At 35.8% G+C, this 20,296-nt stretch overlaps 2 protein-coding genes across 8 annotated transcripts; both read left to right on the forward strand.

Annotated features, from left to right (window-relative positions):
- Positions 1-943: 943 nt before the first annotated feature.
- On the forward strand, positions 944-7,160 carry LOC124396068. 6 transcript variants are annotated; one of them, XM_046865031.1, is made up of 13 exons: positions 944-1,057; positions 1,193-1,225; positions 1,378-1,692; positions 1,775-2,071; positions 2,161-2,271; positions 2,914-2,938; positions 3,041-3,084; positions 3,169-3,199; positions 3,271-3,377; positions 4,193-4,223; positions 4,338-4,402; positions 4,488-4,518; positions 6,693-7,160. In XM_046865031.1, the coding sequence occupies exons 1-13, from the start codon at positions 1,033-1,035 to the stop codon at positions 6,697-6,699; spliced, it is 1,122 nt and encodes a 373-aa protein (XP_046720987.1). In that variant the 5' UTR covers positions 944-1,032; the 3' UTR covers positions 6,700-7,160. The 6 variants fall into 6 exon arrangements, with proteins under 6 accessions (XP_046720987.1, XP_046720983.1, XP_046720986.1 ...); XM_046865027.1 differs by lacking the exon at positions 6,693-7,160 and adding an exon at positions 6,038-6,682; XM_046865030.1 differs by lacking the exon at positions 6,693-7,160 and adding an exon at positions 6,038-6,682 and having other exon boundaries at positions 3,283-3,377.
- Positions 7,161-7,593: 433 nt separating this feature from the next.
- Positions 7,594-20,131, forward strand: chrna5 (cholinergic receptor, nicotinic, alpha 5). Of its 2 annotated transcripts, XM_046865026.1 has the most exons (9): positions 7,797-7,817; positions 8,217-8,350; positions 13,027-13,178; positions 13,371-13,415; positions 13,930-14,039; positions 16,709-16,886; positions 17,877-18,209; positions 18,813-19,181; positions 19,637-20,131. In XM_046865026.1, the coding sequence occupies exons 2-9, from the start codon at positions 8,278-8,280 to the stop codon at positions 19,793-19,795; spliced, it is 1,419 nt and encodes a 472-aa protein (XP_046720982.1). In that variant the 5' UTR covers positions 7,797-7,817; positions 8,217-8,277; the 3' UTR covers positions 19,796-20,131. The 2 variants fall into 2 exon arrangements, with proteins under 2 accessions (XP_046720981.1, XP_046720982.1); XM_046865025.1 differs by having other exon boundaries at positions 7,594-8,350.
- The last annotated feature ends 165 nt before the right edge of the window (positions 20,132-20,296 follow it).

Below are 20,296 nucleotides of genomic sequence, written 5' to 3' on the forward strand. Positions count from 1 at the left end.
TGGAAAAACATAAAAAAATTCAGGCAGACTAAAGTTCAAATGGTGCAAAGGGGAAAAAAGAGACCAAGAAGCACGCAGAAAACTAAGCTGAGCTTAAATAGAGACAAAGAGACAGATTAATTTAGCCCAAACAATATGTATAATCAAGCTAATCATATACAACCAAATATAACATTCATTTTAATGAAGAATCTATAATAAGAGCACTCTCAATAATATCATCTAGTACTCCTTGCTTTATGTGAGCTTCATGCACTAAAACAATAAGTACACATAAGTAAACCCAAATAAAGAAGGTAAATTAATTATGGTAAGATGTACAAGGAACATTTCAAAGAAATGTTAGAGAATGCGTTAAGACTAAAGTACTAAGACTTTTTTAAGCCAAGTTGTGAAAACAAAACAAGGTGTTTTTGAGGTATATGAAGATATGTAGACTATGAATGAATGGAGGTAACGGCAATTGCGACTGCGGTACATAAAGTTTTCTCCCTAGAAGCTCTTTGGGACACACTGATTGACCGCAGTAAAGCTAATTTAATTATTTTTGTCATTGTCCAGAAAGCCTTTTTTATTTGTTTATCATTTTATTATGTGAAGGTTAACTTTTAACAGTATTTAAATGGTAAATAGCAAATACAAGTTCAGACCCTAAAACACCCAACAAATGTTTTCCGACATGATACAAGCAGACATTTAGGTGTAAAATATTTACTACTGTATTTATTCTGACCAGCCAAGTTAAACAGGGCTCTAATCTAGCAGAATCAAAGTTCGAAATGACAAATGATGGAATCGTGCTTTAATGTTTCTTACTTTACCTATATAATCTCTCCCAAACTCATCTGAATCAATCCAGAAGTGAAGAAAAAGTCAAATACATTCTAAAGTAGTTCCTACAGTAACCATGAACCTAAAAAGAGAACCGGCATTGTGTTATTTGCAGATGTGGAAGTGGTTTAGAAACAAAGTGCAGTGATCAGGACAACGTCAGTGTGAATTGAAAAAGGATCTCCATACACTCAAGACCAAATGACGCTTGTTTTGATTGCTGTATGTAAGTATAAATATTTAATGCTGTCAGTTTTCTATAACAGCTTGTAAATAACAAAGTAGGACAACATTTAGCTTTTTGTCACATTTTCGGATTAGTTTTAACCACTTGTTGTTGTTTACTTTTGATCATTTTTAGTTGTGAACATTTTGTCCACATCTCTACAGGAAGGTAAAATCATTTTTAATTATTAATTTGCTTGTAAGTTACTTGTTTGGAAAAATAATTTTATTGATTATAACAATGTTTTATATTAAGCTTAAAACTTCTAAAGAAAATGATTTTCCATGATTTTGATTATGTTAACTTTTTCTCCTAACTAGAAGATCTGAGTGGTTTAAGACCGGCGCATATTTACAATGGTGGAGTGAGCAAAGTGATCGAAAGTGAAAATGTCACATTTAAGTGCCACTTTGCTGATTCGACAGTAAGCACAGTCTACATTTACCTCTTCAAAAATGGTGAGAAAGTCATGATGGATTCTTTTCAAGATGCAAAAAGAGACGACACCAAATTCAACATTACCAGTGTCACTGTAGAACATTCTGGATCGTACACATGCCTTTACTCTGAACAGAGTCTCAATGTCAGCAAGACGAATGCGACAGGAAACAACTCCATCTCACTCCAGGTTTTGGGTAGGACACGTTCCTAAGTTGGTCTTTACATTACTTTAGTGTGTATTTTACTTTTATAATCAACATCATTTTTTGTGTTTAGGAAAATTTTTACCAGCGAAACTTAAAATAACAAATCCATTAGAAACAATGGAAGAGACTTTGGCACTGACCTGCAGCTTAACACACAATCAGAACTGTACTGAAGTCTACATTTATCTCTGTTTGAATGGAATCAGACTCAGAAAGCAGAGGGTGAAATGTGGTGATCTGATTATTTCCACAACATTTCTACTAGAGAAAAGCTCAGGGAGTTACAGCTGTGTGTATTCAGTGTCTGATTATAATCTCAATGAGGTGAACGTTACAGGAGAAAACACCATCTTCATTCAAGAATGTAGTAAGATCACTTCTATTATTGCTCAGTTATATATGCACTATTAACCAAATGTTTATGTTAATAAATGTTCTGCCGTTTCTTTTCTACAGATAGAGATGGTTTTGGTCTTTTGAGTCTTATAATTAGTGCTTTTGGAGGTGTACTAGTGGTTCTGTTGGTGGTCATGGGATTCTTCTACTGCCAAGGCATTTGTTCATTCAGTGAGTTCCTCCAGTTTGCTTCTGATACATATTTTATAAATGTTATTAAATATTCATAGGCATTCATAAAAATTATATCATTCTATTAAAGTAAAATATATATTCTTTGAAATGTTATTAACATTTAGTGACATTTTATTTCCATATGATTTAGAATTGCATTTAAATTTAGAAATGTGGTTGAAATGTAAGGATACACGGCATAGGATCTCCTGAGCAATTACTCTAACATAAAATGTATAAAGTATTAAATACATAAATACAGTAAAAAAAAAAAATGTTGATGTAGAAATGTATTTAAAACTAATAATGTGTTTACATTTGCATTTGAAAGTAGAGTGTGATTTAAATTTAAAGAAATATTTAAATAAAGTTTAAATAATAAATTGTGTTTAAATGTATTTGAAGTCATATTTAAAGATGTATTTAAATGTAGATGTGTTATTTACTACAGTTTTAATCTGCACGTCATGTGAGCAATTCCCTTAATATAAATAAGCATGTTTATTTACATTTATTAACTTTTTTTTTTATCTAATTAAACCTAGCACAAATGTCAATTTTGATAGATACATAGATCACTTTAATCAGTTCAAACATTTAATCATTCATTAACCTTTTATCATTATTATATTTTTTTAGAAATGTACAAAGATCCTGATGTAAGGTATTTCTATTTAAAAGGTTTTCAGAACAGCGTTAAAGCATAAATTACTTACAGATACTCATCAAACAAATACTGAGTAAAACTCATTTCTGTTCCTCATAGGACCAGACCACACAGCGAGGTTTTCTACCATGAGATCAGAGAAGGTATTTTCCTTGCTTTATCCACCATTGTAACTTTTTATTTTATATCAAATTAAAGCCACTTGCATGTGTTTTATACTTCATAAGGTACGCTCTGCAGGGAGGAAAATAGAGAATTGTGAGTGTTCTTTTTGTGACCATTACTAAGTGTACAAATGTATACAGTGCCTGTAAACCAAATGTAAAAAGTATGTTTTTCAGTGGAAGTTGCAGTAGAAGGCCTTGTGAAAGTCCAGTGGAAACTGTTGCAGTGAGCATTGTAAACGCTTCATATGTAACAGTGCAAAAGCATGGAGGTAACAGTGGTTTACTACAGTGTGTGTATATACATATATATATAGATTACTTGAAGATTGTAGATTACTTGCAATTGTACATTTGTGGACACCTGACAACACAAAATCTTCCACTCCAAACCATGTAAATCATATCTTCATGAAGTTGACTTTGTGCACAACGCGGCATTATGTAAAGACAAAATGTTAATGGAACTGAATCCAAAGACATCCTCAACAATTACAGTGTTTGACTCCAACTGTGGTAACACTTTGGGGAAGAACCACATACAGTACAGTGGTTGAAAAAGGTCAGGTGTTCCAGTACATTTGCTCATACAAAATGTGCTTGTATGTGTGCATGTATATATGTTTTGTTTGTTGGTTTGTTTGTTTGTTTGTTTATCAGTTTTGATAAATTCTGATTTTTACACTCTGCATGAAATGTTGCATAAATGTGCATGTGTGAGTTTATGTTGGTATAATTAATAAAAAAGAATTTGCTTCTTGGATGTTGCAAAGGTACGCAAAACAATATTGGACCATATTCAGAGCATTCAAGCACATGAGATAAATATTTATGGTTTAAATGTTCCTTGAATTTTCAAGTCAATTTAAGCAGGACATTTAGTTGCTGATCAGATTTTAAATAAAAGAACAAAATATGTAGATACTACACCCTAAATTACTATTTATAGCAAGTGTTGTATTCATAATAATTCACACCTCATAATAGATACTCACAAAAGAGGAAATTTGAGCCCTGATGTCTACTAATAGCTCTTACAGTTTATACGAAGGTCAATCTAAGGGTGAATCCCTTTCATTTCTTTCAGATGAACAACCTGAGGTGAAAAATGCAGTGCAGTAAGTTTTCCTACTGACCCTGAAGTTCACCTTATAATTTCTCTGTAACTTTGTTGTTGTTGTTGTTGTTGTTGTGTTGTTTTATCATTGTAAATTTTTTTATTTTTTTAACAGAACTATAGACGTACCCTGTTATGACAGCATTAAAGGCCCGTATGCTACAGTCCAGAAAAGCGAAGGTAATCCAGGAACATAATTATTTGTCTATACGTGGCTTGTAAAATATTAATCAGAAATGTATAATTATGACACGCTTTTTTCCAGATAAAACAAGGAACGAGCAAGTAATGCAAAGGTAATCCTCATGTTATTATTATTATTATTATTATTATTATTATTATTATTATTATTATAAAGCATTTTAGAGGCCAAGCACACAGATTGGTCAGCTACTTATTCACAGACATGCTACAACTGTTACCTTAGATTTCGCTTAGAAATACTTTTTAGAGTTCTTCAAGCAAATGAAAAGTCATGATCATAAACATATTAAACACAAATTTGACCCGATGAAGACACCAGAGTTTTGCTGACATTTGCTCAAAATTATGCAAATAAGTTTGCCAAATATAACAACTTTTACCAGACTGTAAAGAATGTGATAGTAGAAAAAGAAGAATAAGAAAAGTAAGTGCTTGATCCCCTAATAATGAAGCACCAAAACGTCTCCTTTCTGGAGACAAAGAGTCTTCAAGACATGAAACTTAGCTTGTTTTTTTTGTTTGTTTGTTTTTTAAGTTCTTTTAACTTTCAAAGTTGAATACAGGAACAAAAGTGTTTTATGGAAATTTTACAGCAGTACTCTTAATTCACGTCTGGCCATATCAGACCATCATTTAAAATGTTTGGACCACAGCAAGCATGTTATCTAAAACTCTTAGATTTTTATTCCTTACATAACAGAGAAAAAACATAATTAAAAGGCTTTAAATATTAGAAAATTAGATATTAAATTAATTAAATGTGTTAAATTTAATAAAAAATCCACGGTGCGCTTTGGGAAGAAAAGCGCAGCCGTTGAGAGAGTGCCGGTGGGAAGACACGTACCGGGATACGCATGAGCGATAACAACGACCGCCGTGAACCAACATATACCAACAATAACGGACAGTGAGAGTGTGGAAGTTTAAATAGGAGCTGGTGATGATGCTAAACGAGCACCATATGTGCGCGATTGAAGCCGGGAGCTTCAGAGAAAGCGGCGAGAAAGCACCTGACACGCTGAAGGGGCGAAGGGGGCGTGGCAGGTGGATTCCTGACAGATAAACATGTACTGTATGTATTTTTATAGCATGCCTTCATCAAACAAATCGCGGCAACGCTGTTGTGTAAAAAAAACCTTCAAAAACACGTGCATGCACATTGTCATTTATTAACGCACATCATGTACATAAAGAAAATTCAAGCACGTTAATATATTGCCGCCATTTTGATTTTCGTTTATCTCGATCATCAGTTACCTCGATGCTTTTTGGCGACCCCCTAGGACATCGACATAACCGGGTTCCACTGTATTTATATATATATATATATATATATATATATATATATATATATATATATATATATATATATATATATTCTTAACAGCTTCTGAAAGTCTTAAAAGAGCTAAAAGTAATCCTTATAATTTATATGTTTACTTATTTATTGACTTGAGAAAACTCAGACATTGTTTAATTTTGAAAATGTTTTTATTTTAAATACTGTGGTTGCACCTTTAACACATGTAAGATTTTGACCTAAACAGAAGTGAAACAAAGAGGCCCAACTACTTTAAATGCCTGAGTTGTGGGTTTTTTGTTCAATTTTAGCTTCAGCTGTAAAGGAAATTCAATGTACAGCATGGTGAGTCAATGAGGTCTCATCAGCCAACAGCAAAAACCACAAAGTACATCGAACTAGAGATCATCTACAGTAAACCATCATACACAGCTTTTAATAATAACAGCGTCTCTATGTGAAGAATGAAACTGAGCACACTTTCACATACACAAGCTGAATTAATACAAATCAACATTGTTAAATATTCTGTACTTATACTTTTAGGACTGTTGTTTTCATCAGTTGCCAAACTGGCCGTATTTTTAAATAACATAATTTTTTATCATTTCATGACATAATTATTTGTTGTTTTCTTCAAATAGTTCATCAAATTGTATTTATTCGATCATGACTTATTATAATGTAATACTGTAATATTCTGTTAGCAAAATAAACTCTTGTCACTTCTAATGAACCAATAAAAATTACATGCATATGTGTAAACACAAAACCAATTTCTTTGCAAGTGGTGCCATTACATTTTCCCTTCACTTGAACTAGAAGACCCAAATCTGTTCCTGCATGGCAATGCTCCTGTGCACAAAGCACACTCCATGACGAAATGTTTTACATGGTTTGGAATGAAACATCTCGAGTATCCTTCTGTTCAGCTTTGACCTCAACCCTATTGAATATCTCTGGCAGGAATTGAAACTCGGACTGCAAACCAGGCGTCCTCACGTCACCTCCATCAGTCCCCGACCTTACAAACGCCCTTGAAGCTGAACAAACAAAAATCCTCACAACCACACTAAAAAAATCGAGTGGAACATCTACCCAGAAGAGTAAAGATTACTAGAACAGCAAATGGGAACTAAATGTGGATTGGGATGTTTAAAAAGCACATGCAAATTTTTACTTACTTTTGTAGATATTGTGTATATCTGCACTTGTATCTGCTTCCTCCTTACTGCATAACAAAACCAGCCAAGCCACACAAAAAATCTCACTTCTGCTACAGTAACAGTTTTGCTTCCCAATTGTTGCTAAACAGACTGTTTACAGTAATGACATTATTATAATAAAATATATAGAATATATAGGATCTCGGTGACGTCATTTATATATAAACAAAGTCTAGGCACAGAAGCTGCAGCAGAAACCACTTCACTAGTTAATATGTACAGAAGAAAACGTATAACGTCTTTGCTCATATAGAAAATATACAGTAGAGTGGTGTTTGGAAATGAACTTAATTATGATGAGATAATATATACCTTATTTATTTATTTATTTATTTATTTATTTATTTATTTATTTTTAAATTTATGCCAGCCTGCCATTAATTATTTTCCCAAGTGTTATATTCCTTATATTACATTAAAGTGTATCTTAAAACAAAGACACATCGCACTTTCTATACATTTATAGTTGCATACAATGTTGTGGAACACTCACAAATCAAGTTTGTTCTTCTTATCACTTATTTTTCACTGAAAATACCAACATACACAAATTTACAACCATGAGAATAAAGTAACACCACATTTGAAGTAACATTTAATAAAATCCCGACAATTTTTTAAATTTAGATTAGACTTTATCTCTATTAGTGTTCATCTATACCCCAAGTACTGAACATCATAAAATAAGAGGAAAAAACCCTCCAGACTGACACAAGTGTTTGACCAAAAGGTGGCAGGCTTTTCCATATCAAAGCAAGTCCTTCATTCTGATTGACTGTCTTTCCAGCTTGAGAGGGAAAAAGACCCTGAGGGAAAAAAAGACAGAAGAGCATCTTTTGCAGAGCAGGAAGAGAGGAAGGTAGAGGTAAGGAGAAGATCACAGTTTCTATGTGATGTGTGCGAATGTGAAACAGGAGGGAAACTTGGCACTTGCCAGGTGAGAGTGTGTGATGGGATGAGGAGGTGAGAAAACAGGGAATGTCTCCATCTTTGTGCTTGTTGTGGGTTGAAAGTAAGATGCTTGTGCACTTGTTTGGAAGTGTTGAAATGATTGTTGCCGGTCTGTGGAGTGAAGGATTCACTTTATATTGTAATATGTGCTATGAATATATGTATTATTGCATTGGCTTATAAGTATAGTATAGTAGATATAAAGTATATATAGTATATAAAGTATAGTCGTATAAAGAATTAGGTATAGTAATTTATATGTTTTGTGTACATAATACCATGCTCTTTTGCTTGATTCTCTTTTATTTTGCAGCATGTTCAGATTAAATTGCTTAAATGTGTCAATTGAACACTGAAACTCTACAAGTGGAAACATGTCACAGGCTCAAATCTCATTCTCCTGTCTGGTTGTGCTTGTCTGCTGCTGTTTCATCTGCTCCACCCTGAGTGAGTTTATGTAACCTCGCTATAATATATTGCCTGCTGTCTTTGTTCAACGTGGGAAGCAAATGGAATGGCTTTGACATAAAACATAGAAATTCCAGAAGCATAGTTTAATATTTTTGTATTGCCATCAAGTCATTTATCCATTTTTATCATCAAATGAACAAAATGTTGCAAAAAATATTAAATTAAGGTCAGTGGGCATGTGGGTGTGATTTTATTGTTTGGATCTGGTTCCTCTTATAGACATTGTAGATTTCTACCTGCTGTAATTATAAGAACTGCTAACTTCTACTATAGCGCTATTGAATTCTCCTTTCTGATTGGTCAGACAATATTGATAGATTTTCTACAGTGGTACCCCGCTTATCGACCTTAATCCGTTTCTTCAAACCGGTCAAAATGCGAAAAGGTGGAAGAGCGAATGTTCACGCAATATACAATATACACGGACTAAATTGTTATATCGACCGCTAAATAACACTTTATTGTTCACAAACCGAAGTATAATTTACGATAGATGCTCTCTCCACAAAGGCTGAGGCGAGACTGGGAAGATCCGTTCCCTCGCTCCACGTGGGTCAGGGTAAAAAAAGGTTGATAAGCGGGCATTTGGTCGTTCAGCGGCGCAAATTTAGGTCGAAAAACTTTCAAACCAACTACCTGCATGTCTTCCCCTCACCACATCCATAAACCTCCTCTTTGGTCTTCCTCTTTTCCTCCTTCCTATAGCAATCAATATGTTTTACCCTAGAGCAGGGGTCAGCAACCCGCGGCTACGGAGCCGCATGTGGTTCTTTCATCCCTCTGCTGCTGCTCGCTGTGGCTTTTAAAAATAAATAATGAGTATTTAATTTAAATTAATTTTAGTTTAGTTTATCAGTTTTTTTTACATGTAATTCTAAATTTGAAGATTATGGTAATTTTGTAACTTGAAAATAAAATGTGTTTCATTAATTGCCGCTCAAAAAAAGCGTCACACCCGCCAATACGCGATTAATTGAGCTTTTCATCCCCCCGGTAGGCCATGGATAAATCCAAGAAAAATCACATTAACCAGGTGAAATAATATTTTAATTGCCTATTATATTGTAAATATATATTTACATTGTTCAGTGAAATAGTCCTTTTTTTATTCAGGTTGACTGCACGCTCCAGTACACACTATAAAGGATGACATCACACAGAAGCAAACAGCATTTTTTGGTTTGCAGCAGGTGGATAATTCAAGTTTGGCTTTTTATTTTATAAATACGAAGAGGACACAAATAGACATTGAGTATTTTATTTGAAAGTAAACTTCAACTCAGCGTTCAAAATGTTTTTGTTTCATGCAGAAATAAAAGTTTGTTTTCTCTGTCGCATAATTGCAACACACTATAGCTTTTTTATACATATCATAAAAAAAACGATATATGCCATGTTATCTTCATTTTAGATGTCAAAAGGGTTTTGTGGCTCCAAGTGTTTTCTTTTCTGTGGAAAGCAGGTTGAAATGGCTCTTTGAGTGCTCTTTAAAGTATGGCATACAGTAAATAATGTACATCCCCAAACCCAGCTGTAAATAGAACCATAACTTTAATGCCTTCGCTTGTCAGGGTAATACCTTGGTCTCAGTGGGCCGTAACATTTGCTCAATTGCAACCAGTAATGGGATTGAACATCCCACTGTGTCAGTAGATTTGAAATGTCACTCCCCCTGTCGAAGATAAATGTCATTGCTCCACCAACATTCCCTTTATTAAGATAGATTCATAAAATGCATGAGAAATGCCTAGTATGCTAATAAAATGATTCCGACAACTCAATTTTGTAATGCCATGCAGGCGTGGTTTCTGTAAAAACTTAATTGCTAACTAGCCTAAATTTTTGTTTAATAGGTTATACTGTAGTGCAATAGTAGTAAAAACACAGGGGATCATTGCTAGAAATTGACATTTCTTGAAGAAAATTTTTTTCCAGTTTTTAGGTAAAAAAATCATATTCTTGCTAGTAGGCTGGCAATGTATTTTGTAATGCAGTGTTTACATAAGCTAAGGATAATTAACACTTTCTTCCTCGTTTCTCAAAGGTGATAACAGCAAAAGTAACAATACAAACTGTTGTGATAACTGTTAAGATGTTGCAACTGGTATATTACTGCTGTAATGAGTATTGTTTTTAATCATCTGCTACAGATTGGATTTGTTAGAAAAAAAAAATCGTAAAAAAAAAAAAAAGTAAGGGCGAAAAAAGCATATGTATACAAATGACAAATTCAAGCAATTCAAGAATTCTATAATTTTTTTATTACATATTTTTGTAATGAAAATAGATTATTGAGAAACAAAAATCAAAGTGAACAATTGTATATATATATATATATATATATATATATATATATATATATATATATATATATATATATATAAATGTAAAGTAACTGTACTTGTTATTTCCTGCTGCAGACTAAAATCTTAACATCTAAACTATTTTTCCTAAAAATTCAAACTTTATAAAAAGTTTACTTTGTAAATAAAATGTGAATGTAAATAGTAAGCACCGGAAAGTAAAAAAAAAAAGAAATCATGCAAACAACTTTATATGACAGCAGCTCATTAAACCATATCTAGACTTCCATCTATCATATATTTTGCCTCGTAATCGAATCTGCTTCTTCAGTAATTCGCTCCATCCCACTAAATCTTGTTGAGCTTTCCGCTATAATTCATTGTGTAACTGGTGAAATTAGATTAGGAGGACAGCACTAACGGTGGCTCTGGATTTACAGAGGAAAATTGCCCAGATTAGTTCTCGGATATATTTCCCATGTTTCCCTGTAAGCACAAATATATTTATGAAACTGCAGTTTTTGCAAGTCATGTCATTACTGCTCAGTATTATTGAAGGCTATCAAGTCATTCACACATTTTCCATTAGATTTGCATTAGTGGAAAGTTATTTTAGGATTACTAGTCAATGTACAGAAAGGTTTCTGGTAGGTATTTGCTCGGATCAAGCGTTAGGCATCCAAATTCACACGTTTTTTTTTTTACTTTTTTTATTCAAACAACCCTGTAAATTACGCATACCTTTGCCATCTAATATATTAGGAACATCAGGACATTCCTGCATTTAATCTGTCAAGCATGTGGCAGCAGCACCATGCAAAAAAGATAAAGAAGAATAAAGCCATGTAACAGTCATGATAACCTCAGATTCTCTTTCTTCCTGTCCTGGCATCTCAATGTGGTCTTCTGCTGCTGTAGCCCATCCATCTCAAGGTTTGATATATTGCACATGCTGGACTTCTTCTGCTTACCACGATTATATAGTGAGCTTTAAGTGACTATACACTTCCTGAGTTTGTTGTGTGTAAATATCAACAGTTTCTGATATACTCTAACTCTTCTGGTACCAACAATCATGACATAGTTAATGTGACAGAGGGTAACTATATAAATAATCACTTCAAATTATAATATGATGAAAAATAACACAAGGAAGAAACTATAAGTGGATCCAGACTCCAAATGAACAGAATGTTTAGTGGATAACAGTAAATAATGGGATTATATGGGGATTATGTTGAATGGTTATGTTGAATGGTTCAGTAAGAGTGTGTTGTGAAATGAGTGTTTTCACACGATTGCTTTTAGAAATACACAATTCTATACCAAGGACAGCTCCTGGACATGTTTAGGGGTGGGGAGCATAATCACAGGTTTGCTTTCACAAGAATTGATTCCACGATTTTATATGTGACATTTGTAACATTTAGGAAATAGGTTCATCGCTTCATGTTTTATCTCCCAGTTATTCTAAAATTCATATGAGTTTTCGTTGGGAGTGACGACAATGGACAGGATTAGAAACGAGTTTATTAGAAGGATGGCGCATGTAGGACGTTTTGGAGACAAGGTGAGGGAGGTGAGATTAAGATGGTTTGGACATGTGCAGAGGAGGGACATGGGGTATATCAGTAGAAGAATGCTGAGGATGGACCGGCCAGGAAAAATGAAAAAGAAGAAAGGCCAAAAAAGAGGTTTATGGATGTGTTGAGGGAAGACATGCAGGTAGTTGGTTTGAAAGAGGCAGATGTAGAGGACCAGGGGGGTATGGAGACAGACGATCCGCTGTGGCGACCCCTAATGTGAGCAGTCGAAAGAAGAAGAAGGAGAGAGGATTATATAGCATGTGAAGAATACTTGCATTCTGACATGCAAGATGTGTATTCATTCAGGCTGGCACACAATGTATATTTTTCAGGATATTCTCAGTGCAGCACAAACACCACAAATGTAAGCTAATTCCAGCACTTCAGTCCTATTAAGGATGCTTTATATATCAGCAACTGTAATAAACCATTCTCCAGCTTTGCTAAAGTAGAAACTGTAATAAAAACCACTTGATGCCATGAATCCCAGACCACAATCAAACTTCGGAGCTTAAAAACTGCTTTTACATCAAACATGGTGAGGTCTGGGCTTAAATGGCCAGAGTCTATAAAAAAAAGAAACAAAACAATCAAACACTTCATGATTACAGCAGCAATTCTTAGAGTCAAAGATTTTTCCCTGAAGCAAAGGTGAGATTTGAAATCTCTATGTATAATTAGATCATTACAAACATTTTGGTCATGATATGTTGGAAAACATCCATACTGTACAATCATACTGTATGCCTTAATTCTGTCTCAGCAACTTCCAAGATATCTTCATATGCTAAAAAGGAGGACAAGCTGTTAAAGGATATCTTCAGAAAGTACCAAAAATGGGTTAGGCCAGTGGAAAATCTGAACGGGACAATACGAGTCAAATTTGGACTGGCCATCTCACAGCTGGTCGATGTGGTAAATACTGATTTACAGTACTTTATACTGAAAACATATTATTTTGTTGAAAAATAATGTTAGAGGGAATTGCCTCAAAAAACCTCAAGGTGTTATCTTAGAATTCTTTGATTTGTAAAGTCAAAATGTTGCCTTATAGTGTAAAAGACTTAATTGCAAAATATTTAAAAATTGTATATCTTTTTTTCAAAGGATGAGAAGAATCAGCTGATGACAACCAACGTGTGGATGAAGCAGGTAGTGCCTCCACAATGTAGGCTTAAATATGATATAATACTTTAGTTTTTCCACAGAAAGCTGGTTTGTCCATGATGCTACAACTTGTTAGATATTTTAGCCTTAATTGTATTCTTTTTCTTTCCTTTCTCCTCCTCCTCCTCCACCTCTAAAACATGTGCTTTTTCCTGGCCTGACAGCTTTATGGAGATTGTATCTGCCCATTTCTGCTGGAGCATTATTGTTCCCAGAGGGGTCAGTAGGTCATAGGTTGCCTGGAGCAATTTCTTACAGGATTAAGGCAGATGAAAAGAGAGGTTATTTGGTTTATAGATGGCTTAAGCGTTGATCCACCAGACAAGAGAAGCAGAATAAAAACTGTTTCTGTCTGCTTCTGTAAAGCTCTAGTGAAGAACATGTCAGTATTAAGCTAGGAAGTTATGACCTTCAGTAGGCTGCATCAATGAATCGATAAAAATTGAAATCACTTATAACTAAAATCTCAGATTAATCTAATAGAATGTCTTGTGTTCAGGAATGGGTTGACACTAAGCTGCGATGGAACCCTGAGCACTACCTTGGTATTACATACATCAGAGTGCCATCTGACTCTATATGGATCCCAGACATTGTGCTCTATGACAAGTATGTACAATACATTCACAATGGCAATGTGAAAACAATATTTACAAGAAAACTGAACTGCAATTATATCTGGAGCTGTTTGTCTCCATGAAATTGGCAACAACTCACTTCTGTGAAAATGTACACACTACTTTGGTTTGAGAGTAAGAGAGAAAAATAAACTACACAATACATTAGGAACCCATCAGATGTCACTGCAGGTAAATTCTTTATTCTTTCACAAGCAGGTCATTTGGATAATCAGAAAAAAATTTGGGTGGTTGTGAAAAAATTCTCTGAACATTTCATATGTAAATGCAGTTTTGGTATTAAATGTCTCTAGGTTACGTAAGCAAAACCGGTTCCGTGAGGAAACGAGACGCTGCGTCAACAACGCTTTGGGAATGCCTCTGTATAACGTGTAAAATTGCCACTCTAATTCGTACCTGGGGCCACAGCCTCTGGGTACCGTGAAGGAAACATGTCACTGAATTGTGCTTGCACAGCAACTGTTTAGCAATCAGAGTAGGATACGCTGCAAAAACTGATACATAACCTTTTAGGGCGAACTGTCTCTGAAGGAACTCCAGCACTGAACCGACCGGGCAGTTAACTGGGTCCAACTGTTGGTGCTCGTACCACACATTGAACAGGCGCCATTTTGCGGCGTACAACCTCCTTGTGGAGTGAGCTCTGGACTGAGGAATGGTCTCCACCACTTTGGCCGGGAGACCAGCAACTCAGGGGCCACAGCCTTCACAACTCCGGGCAGGGGTGAACCACAGTGCCCCCTGCCTGAGAGAGAAGATCCCTCCTGGGAGGAACCTCCCAAGTAGGTTGCTCGAGAAGGGCTACCAGGTCCACAAACCATGGTCTGCCTGGTCACTGCGGAACCAGGAGGAGATGGACTCCGTCCCGGCAAACTCTCTCCAGAACTCCCAGGAACAGCGCAACCCGGGGAAAGGCATACATGGCATCCAGGCCAAGAAAGGCTGTGTGAGTAAGGAAAAACCAGAGGGGACAGTGTGATTTCTTTTGAGTAGCAAACAAGTCCAATTGTGCTCTGTAAAACTTTCTCCATATCTGCTCCACAACGTCTGGGTCACGCCTCAGCCCTTGCCATGACAAGGAGTCTGCTCCCTGGTTTAAGCACCCTGGGATATATATGCTGCTCTGACGGAGAGCAGTTTCCCTTGGGCCCACAGGAGGATCTGACATGCCAGCTTGTATAGGGGTAAGATTACAGACCCCCCTGATGGTTGATGTAGGAGACCACTGATGTGTTGTCAGTACTGATCAACATGTGGCGGTCTCTCAGGTCTGGGAGAAAGTGCTTCAGAGCACGGCTAGCATCTCCAGGCAATTGATGTGCCATGTGAGATGGAACCCGCTCTATAGACCTTGCCCGGATCGGCCCTTTTGAGAAAACCCTCTGTCTCTGAGCCACCACTGGAGGGGTCTCATGTGCAGGAGGCCAAGCGGAACCATGCTGGATGTAACTGCCATCAGACCCAGCAGTCTTTGAAACTTCTTTACAGTGAGTGACCAAACTTCTCTCACTCTCCTGATGGCTGTGTGGAGAGACTAGAGTTTGTGCTTATTCAGCCACAAAAAAAAATGTCAGGTACCAATGCAGGTGAGATGAGGAGGCCTGGCATGCAGTCAGTGTTCTAATTCAAACCCAAAGGTGTTTAATAGGGTTGAGATCAGGACTCTATAGTGGGGCACTCAAGATCTTCCACTGCAACCCATGTAAGCCATACCTTCATGGAGCTGGCTTTGGGCACAAGGCCATTGCCATGCTGGAACAGGTTAGGGTTTCCTAGTTCAAGTAAAGAGAAAATGTAATGCTTCCCCATCCAAAGGCATACTATACATTTGTGTGCTTCTATATTTGTGGTAACAGTTTGGGGTACAATATTTTTGTCTTTATAGTTTAGCATAAGTTTAATCAATTACTTTTTATAATGCTAGAAATACTTGCTAGATTGAAACACCTTAGGAAATTATTCCATTATTCCATCGATCAATTAAAAAATAAATAAACAAATAAATAAACAAATAAATAAATAAAGGCCATGTTTAACCACATATCAATGATCTGCTGAGGGTTAAATCTGGTGCCAGTTTGGCATCTGGCATGTTTGTTTATAATGTGCAGCCAAGCAATATTCAATTATAACTTCTAAAAAACATCCCAGAGTACCCAACTAGTAATTATGAGTTACATAATGATGTGAAAGCTTTTAGCCTGTAATTACTATAATTTTAACACGGCATAAGCTGCAGTATCGACAAACTTCCTGCATGACTACTGAACAGAACCCAGAAAAGATGTTTTCCCATAAATTTACAAATTTCTTAATGCTAATTAAATCATGAAGGATTTCAGACTACCATTATTGGCACTATTTTTTGTCACTATTTTTTTTCCTGGATCAAAAGTGCTATGTTTAATAAATGAATGCTGTGGCATTCTTATCTTATAACCAAACATCATTTTAATGTCTATGCTATTTAACATTATATTACACACCAGTGAGTGTGCAGACTAGATTCTTCGACTTAAAATTCGACGTAAATAATTTTGCAGTACATGAATACTTTTTTACTGTCTCCACTGAAGATTTCATGTCTGACTGAAAATGATCAATAGACAAAAATGAAATAAATGAATATTTTTCAAATAGTGCAGATGGGCAATTTGAAGCCACAGCTACCAAAGCTGTAGTGAAGCATGATGGCACCATCTCCTGGACGCCACCCGCAAACTACAAATCAGCCTGCACTATTGATGTTACCTTCTTCCCTTTTGACCTTCAGAACTGCTCCATGAAGTTTGGCTCATGGACCTACGATGGCTTGCAGGTACTTTTACATATAGTTAGGATATGGCAAAGTCTAGTAGCATAGTTCAGCATAGTTTACCAAATTGCTTCTTATACATGATCTTAATTATTTAAATCATGCTCTGGCAATTTGTAATTTTTTGGAAACATGCATTTATGTTTTACAAAGTATATAAGTACAAAAATATACTTAACATTTTTTTTTAGGCAACAGTTTATTGACTGACAATGGTTGCATTTGTTTGTAAATGAGGAGGACGGTCGAATGAACCAGAGTTGTTTTTAGATTGATCAAATATGCAAAATGTCATAATAAATATTTATTGAATAGAATTTTAAATAAATATATTTATATTTTATTTATTAATTTTATATTTATTTATTTATTTATTTATTTATAATATATTATATACATACATTTTTCGGATATAAACTCAAAAACAGGTAGACTAATGGCAAGACTGTGGAACACATTCCTTACACCAACAAAATCTTGACAAAGAGACACACGGAGACCAATAGGATGCTTAACAAGATATTATAAGACAAAGGTAAGAGTGACATGTGACAGTAATGTGACGTGCAGGTTCTGATGGGTAATGTAGTCTATTTCGGCAAAATCCTGTATGTTATTAATTTTTTGTAACCTATCATGAAAGTCTCAGGCATTCGATCATAAACAATGATAAACAAATTGCAGCAAAAACAGTAGTTAGTGTAGTTATAGTGGACTGGGCAAAACTAAACGATGGAAAAAAATCTGCAAAGGTTTTATTTGAATGCTGCAAATGGATCATTTGGAAGAGACTTTACTACTGCTTGAACTTTACACTCATATTTGAAATTGTAAATATGAATGTAAACACTGTAAATATCAGTGTGACACAAATTGCAATCATTATCCGAAATTTAAATATTATAATAATTGAATTATAATTACAATATGTATCCAAATATAAAAGTTAGCTACACTTATAACTTCTCTTTATGAAACATGATTCTTTAACAGGTGGACATCCTTCTGGAGGACATCCATGTGGACAAGCGTGACTACTTTGACAATGGTGAATGGGAGATTGTGACAGCCACAGGGAGCCGGGGTATGAGGATGGACACGACAGGCTCCTATCCCTTTATCACCTACTCCTTCATCATCCGGCGTCTCCCTCTCTTTTACACGCTCTTCCTCATCATTCCCTGCATTGGTCTGTCCTTCTTGACTGTGCTGGTCTTCTACCTGCCCTCTAACTGCGGGGAGAAAATCTCTTTATGTACTTCCGTTCTCGTCTCACTGACTGTGTTTCTCCTGGTGATTGAGGAAATCATCCCGTCTTCCTCAAAGGTACATTTTGTACCATTGCATAACTATTGAGAGAATAAAAATAGCATTGTTTCACCTTACTTAATTACTTAATGACAGAAAAGGCTGATTAAAGAATGTGGAATGGGTTAGAGTTGAAGATAAATCTAAGGCAATGTCCACACTAATATGTTATAGTTTGAAATGCATATTGTTCTCTCCGTTTTGGCCTTTCAGCCACACCGAGATGGCGTTTTCGTAGATTTTTTGAAAACGCTTTCTCAAGTGGATAAAACGCCATTTTTATGGCGCAGTGTGGACTGTGGGGACGGGGGCTATTAAACACGTTGCATTTTTTGGCGCGTGTCAAAGAGTTGGAAAGTAAATAAACGGCAGACGGAAATGACGCAGGTCTAAGCATCTGAGGTTTTGTGGACGAGCAACTATTGGGGAAAGTGTGGACGTGGAGCTTTTCTAGATTTTCGAAATTATCCGGATCAGTGTAAAATTAGTAAGCAAACCCACCGACCCCACTACCCAAGCCTAACCTTCACGTCGTAAATTCTCATAGTTATTACACTACGTAGTTGTTACAAAGTGTGACACCATGTTGGATAGTGCTTTACTCTCTATATTTCCTAACAGGTCATCCCTCTTATTGGCGAGTATCTCGTCTTCACCATGATCTTTGTCACGCTCTCCATCATCATCACGGTCTTTGCTATCAACATTCATCATCGCTCTTCGTCCATGCATCACGACATGGCGCCCTGGGTCCGCCGCATCTTCCTCCACAGTCTTCCGAAGCTGCTTTGCATGCGCAGCCATGTGGACCGCTATGCCACAACAGGAGGGAGTCATCGAGCTGGAGGAACAGCGGCGCTAAACTGTGCGAAGGGCTTAAAAGAAGACAGCAGCCTTCTGCTTAACTCAGCGGCAGACAACCTTCAAGCAGCACTGGACTCCATTCGATACATCACGCAGCATGTGGTAAAGGAGAATGAAGTCAGACAGGTAAGAAGAATGGCTCTCAGTGAGTTTCTCCTTCTGGGGAGTCAGTAATCTGTTGATGTGAACGATGGCCCCTGTTATTTACAGTAACCTATCATTTTCTACTGTGTTCCATGTTTGTCTTCTTTTATTTGTGGGATTATTGAATATAAAGATTAACTGCTAATAGCATTAGGTTATTTAGCGAGTTAAGCACATGACAAGAGACAGAAATTAGTAGATTTCTGTATAAACAAGTCTCCAATACAGCACCTCTGGCTTGTGGCCTTGGCTTAACGCAATCCCCCTATTGTCTGGGTAATGTTTATACAGCGTCTTCTCCAAATGTTTAATCGCAAGGTGACTGATTGTTGTGCTAACTGGAAAGTTGTTCTGTATAAAGTAAAGTTATATTGTATTCGTACATACTAATTATTCCCCCAGGGTTAGCTAACATATAGTGTTGCATCTCTTTACAGGTTGTTCAGGACTGGAAGTTCGTAGCACAAGTTCTCGACCGTGTCTTCCTGTGGGTCTTCTTGTCAGTATCTGTGCTCGGTTCTGCTCTGCTCTTCATTCCTGTCATTTACAAATGGGCCAAAATCATTGTTCCAACCCATGGTGATAACAGTAGCTAGGAAATCTACAGTGGATTGCTCAGAGCTCATAATATTAGAAAAAACACCCTGCCAATTACTGATTGATCAATCGATTGATCTTTTATTATACAGCGTTTATTTCCAAAGCAGTGCCAAACGTTCGATGAATAAATAAAAATAAAAACTATTTTATATTTTCCCTTTTTCACTAAGACACGCACTGCTGCAAAATTATACTTCCATTTTGCAATTATTCGTTTTATTTATCCATTAAATCATGTATTTAAATACTGAACACATTCCTCATAAACAACAAATACTTTGTAATACATTAGTATAATTTTGGGAAATAATACAATTAATAAAAACCTTTCAAACTCGTCAAATTCCCTCAAATCCTTATGCTTGCCAATTTTATTTATATATATATATATATATATATATATATATATATATATATATATATATATATATATATATAATTAAAGCCTATTCTGCATGCGATACAGATGAAAGTAATATGCAAATGACTCGTTTACG

The sequence above is a fragment of the Silurus meridionalis genome, chromosome 13, assembly GCF_014805685.1.
Source record: "Silurus meridionalis isolate SWU-2019-XX chromosome 13, ASM1480568v1, whole genome shotgun sequence".
Classification (NCBI taxonomy): Eukaryota; Metazoa; Chordata; class Actinopteri; order Siluriformes; family Siluridae; genus Silurus; species Silurus meridionalis.

What these genes read in the sequence shown, in the direction of transcription:
- LOC124396068 (XM_046865027.1), top strand. Translation starts at nt 1,033, where the DNA reads ATGACGCTTGTTTTGATTGCTGTAT. An exon ending in CATCTCACTCCAGGTTTTGG is followed by an intron (nt 1,693 to 1,774) that starts GTAGGACACGTT and finishes TTTTGTGTTTAG; the next exon opens with GAAAATTTTTACCAGCGAAA. An exon ending in CCAAGGCATTTGTTCATTCA is followed by an intron (nt 2,272 to 2,913) that starts GTGAGTTCCTCC and finishes ATATTTTTTTAG; the next exon opens with AAATGTACAAAGATCCTGAT.
- chrna5 (XM_046865025.1), top strand. Translation starts at nt 8,278, where the DNA reads ATGTCACAGGCTCAAATCTCATTCTCCTGTCTGGTTGTGCTTGTCTGC. An exon ending in TTTCATCTGCTCCACCCTGA is followed by an intron (nt 8,351 to 13,026) that starts GTGAGTTTATGT and finishes ATTCTGTCTCAG; the next exon opens with CAACTTCCAAGATATCTTCA. An exon ending in TCATCCCGTCTTCCTCAAAG is followed by an intron (nt 18,210 to 18,812) that starts GTACATTTTGTA and finishes ATTTCCTAACAG; the next exon opens with GTCATCCCTCTTATTGGCGA.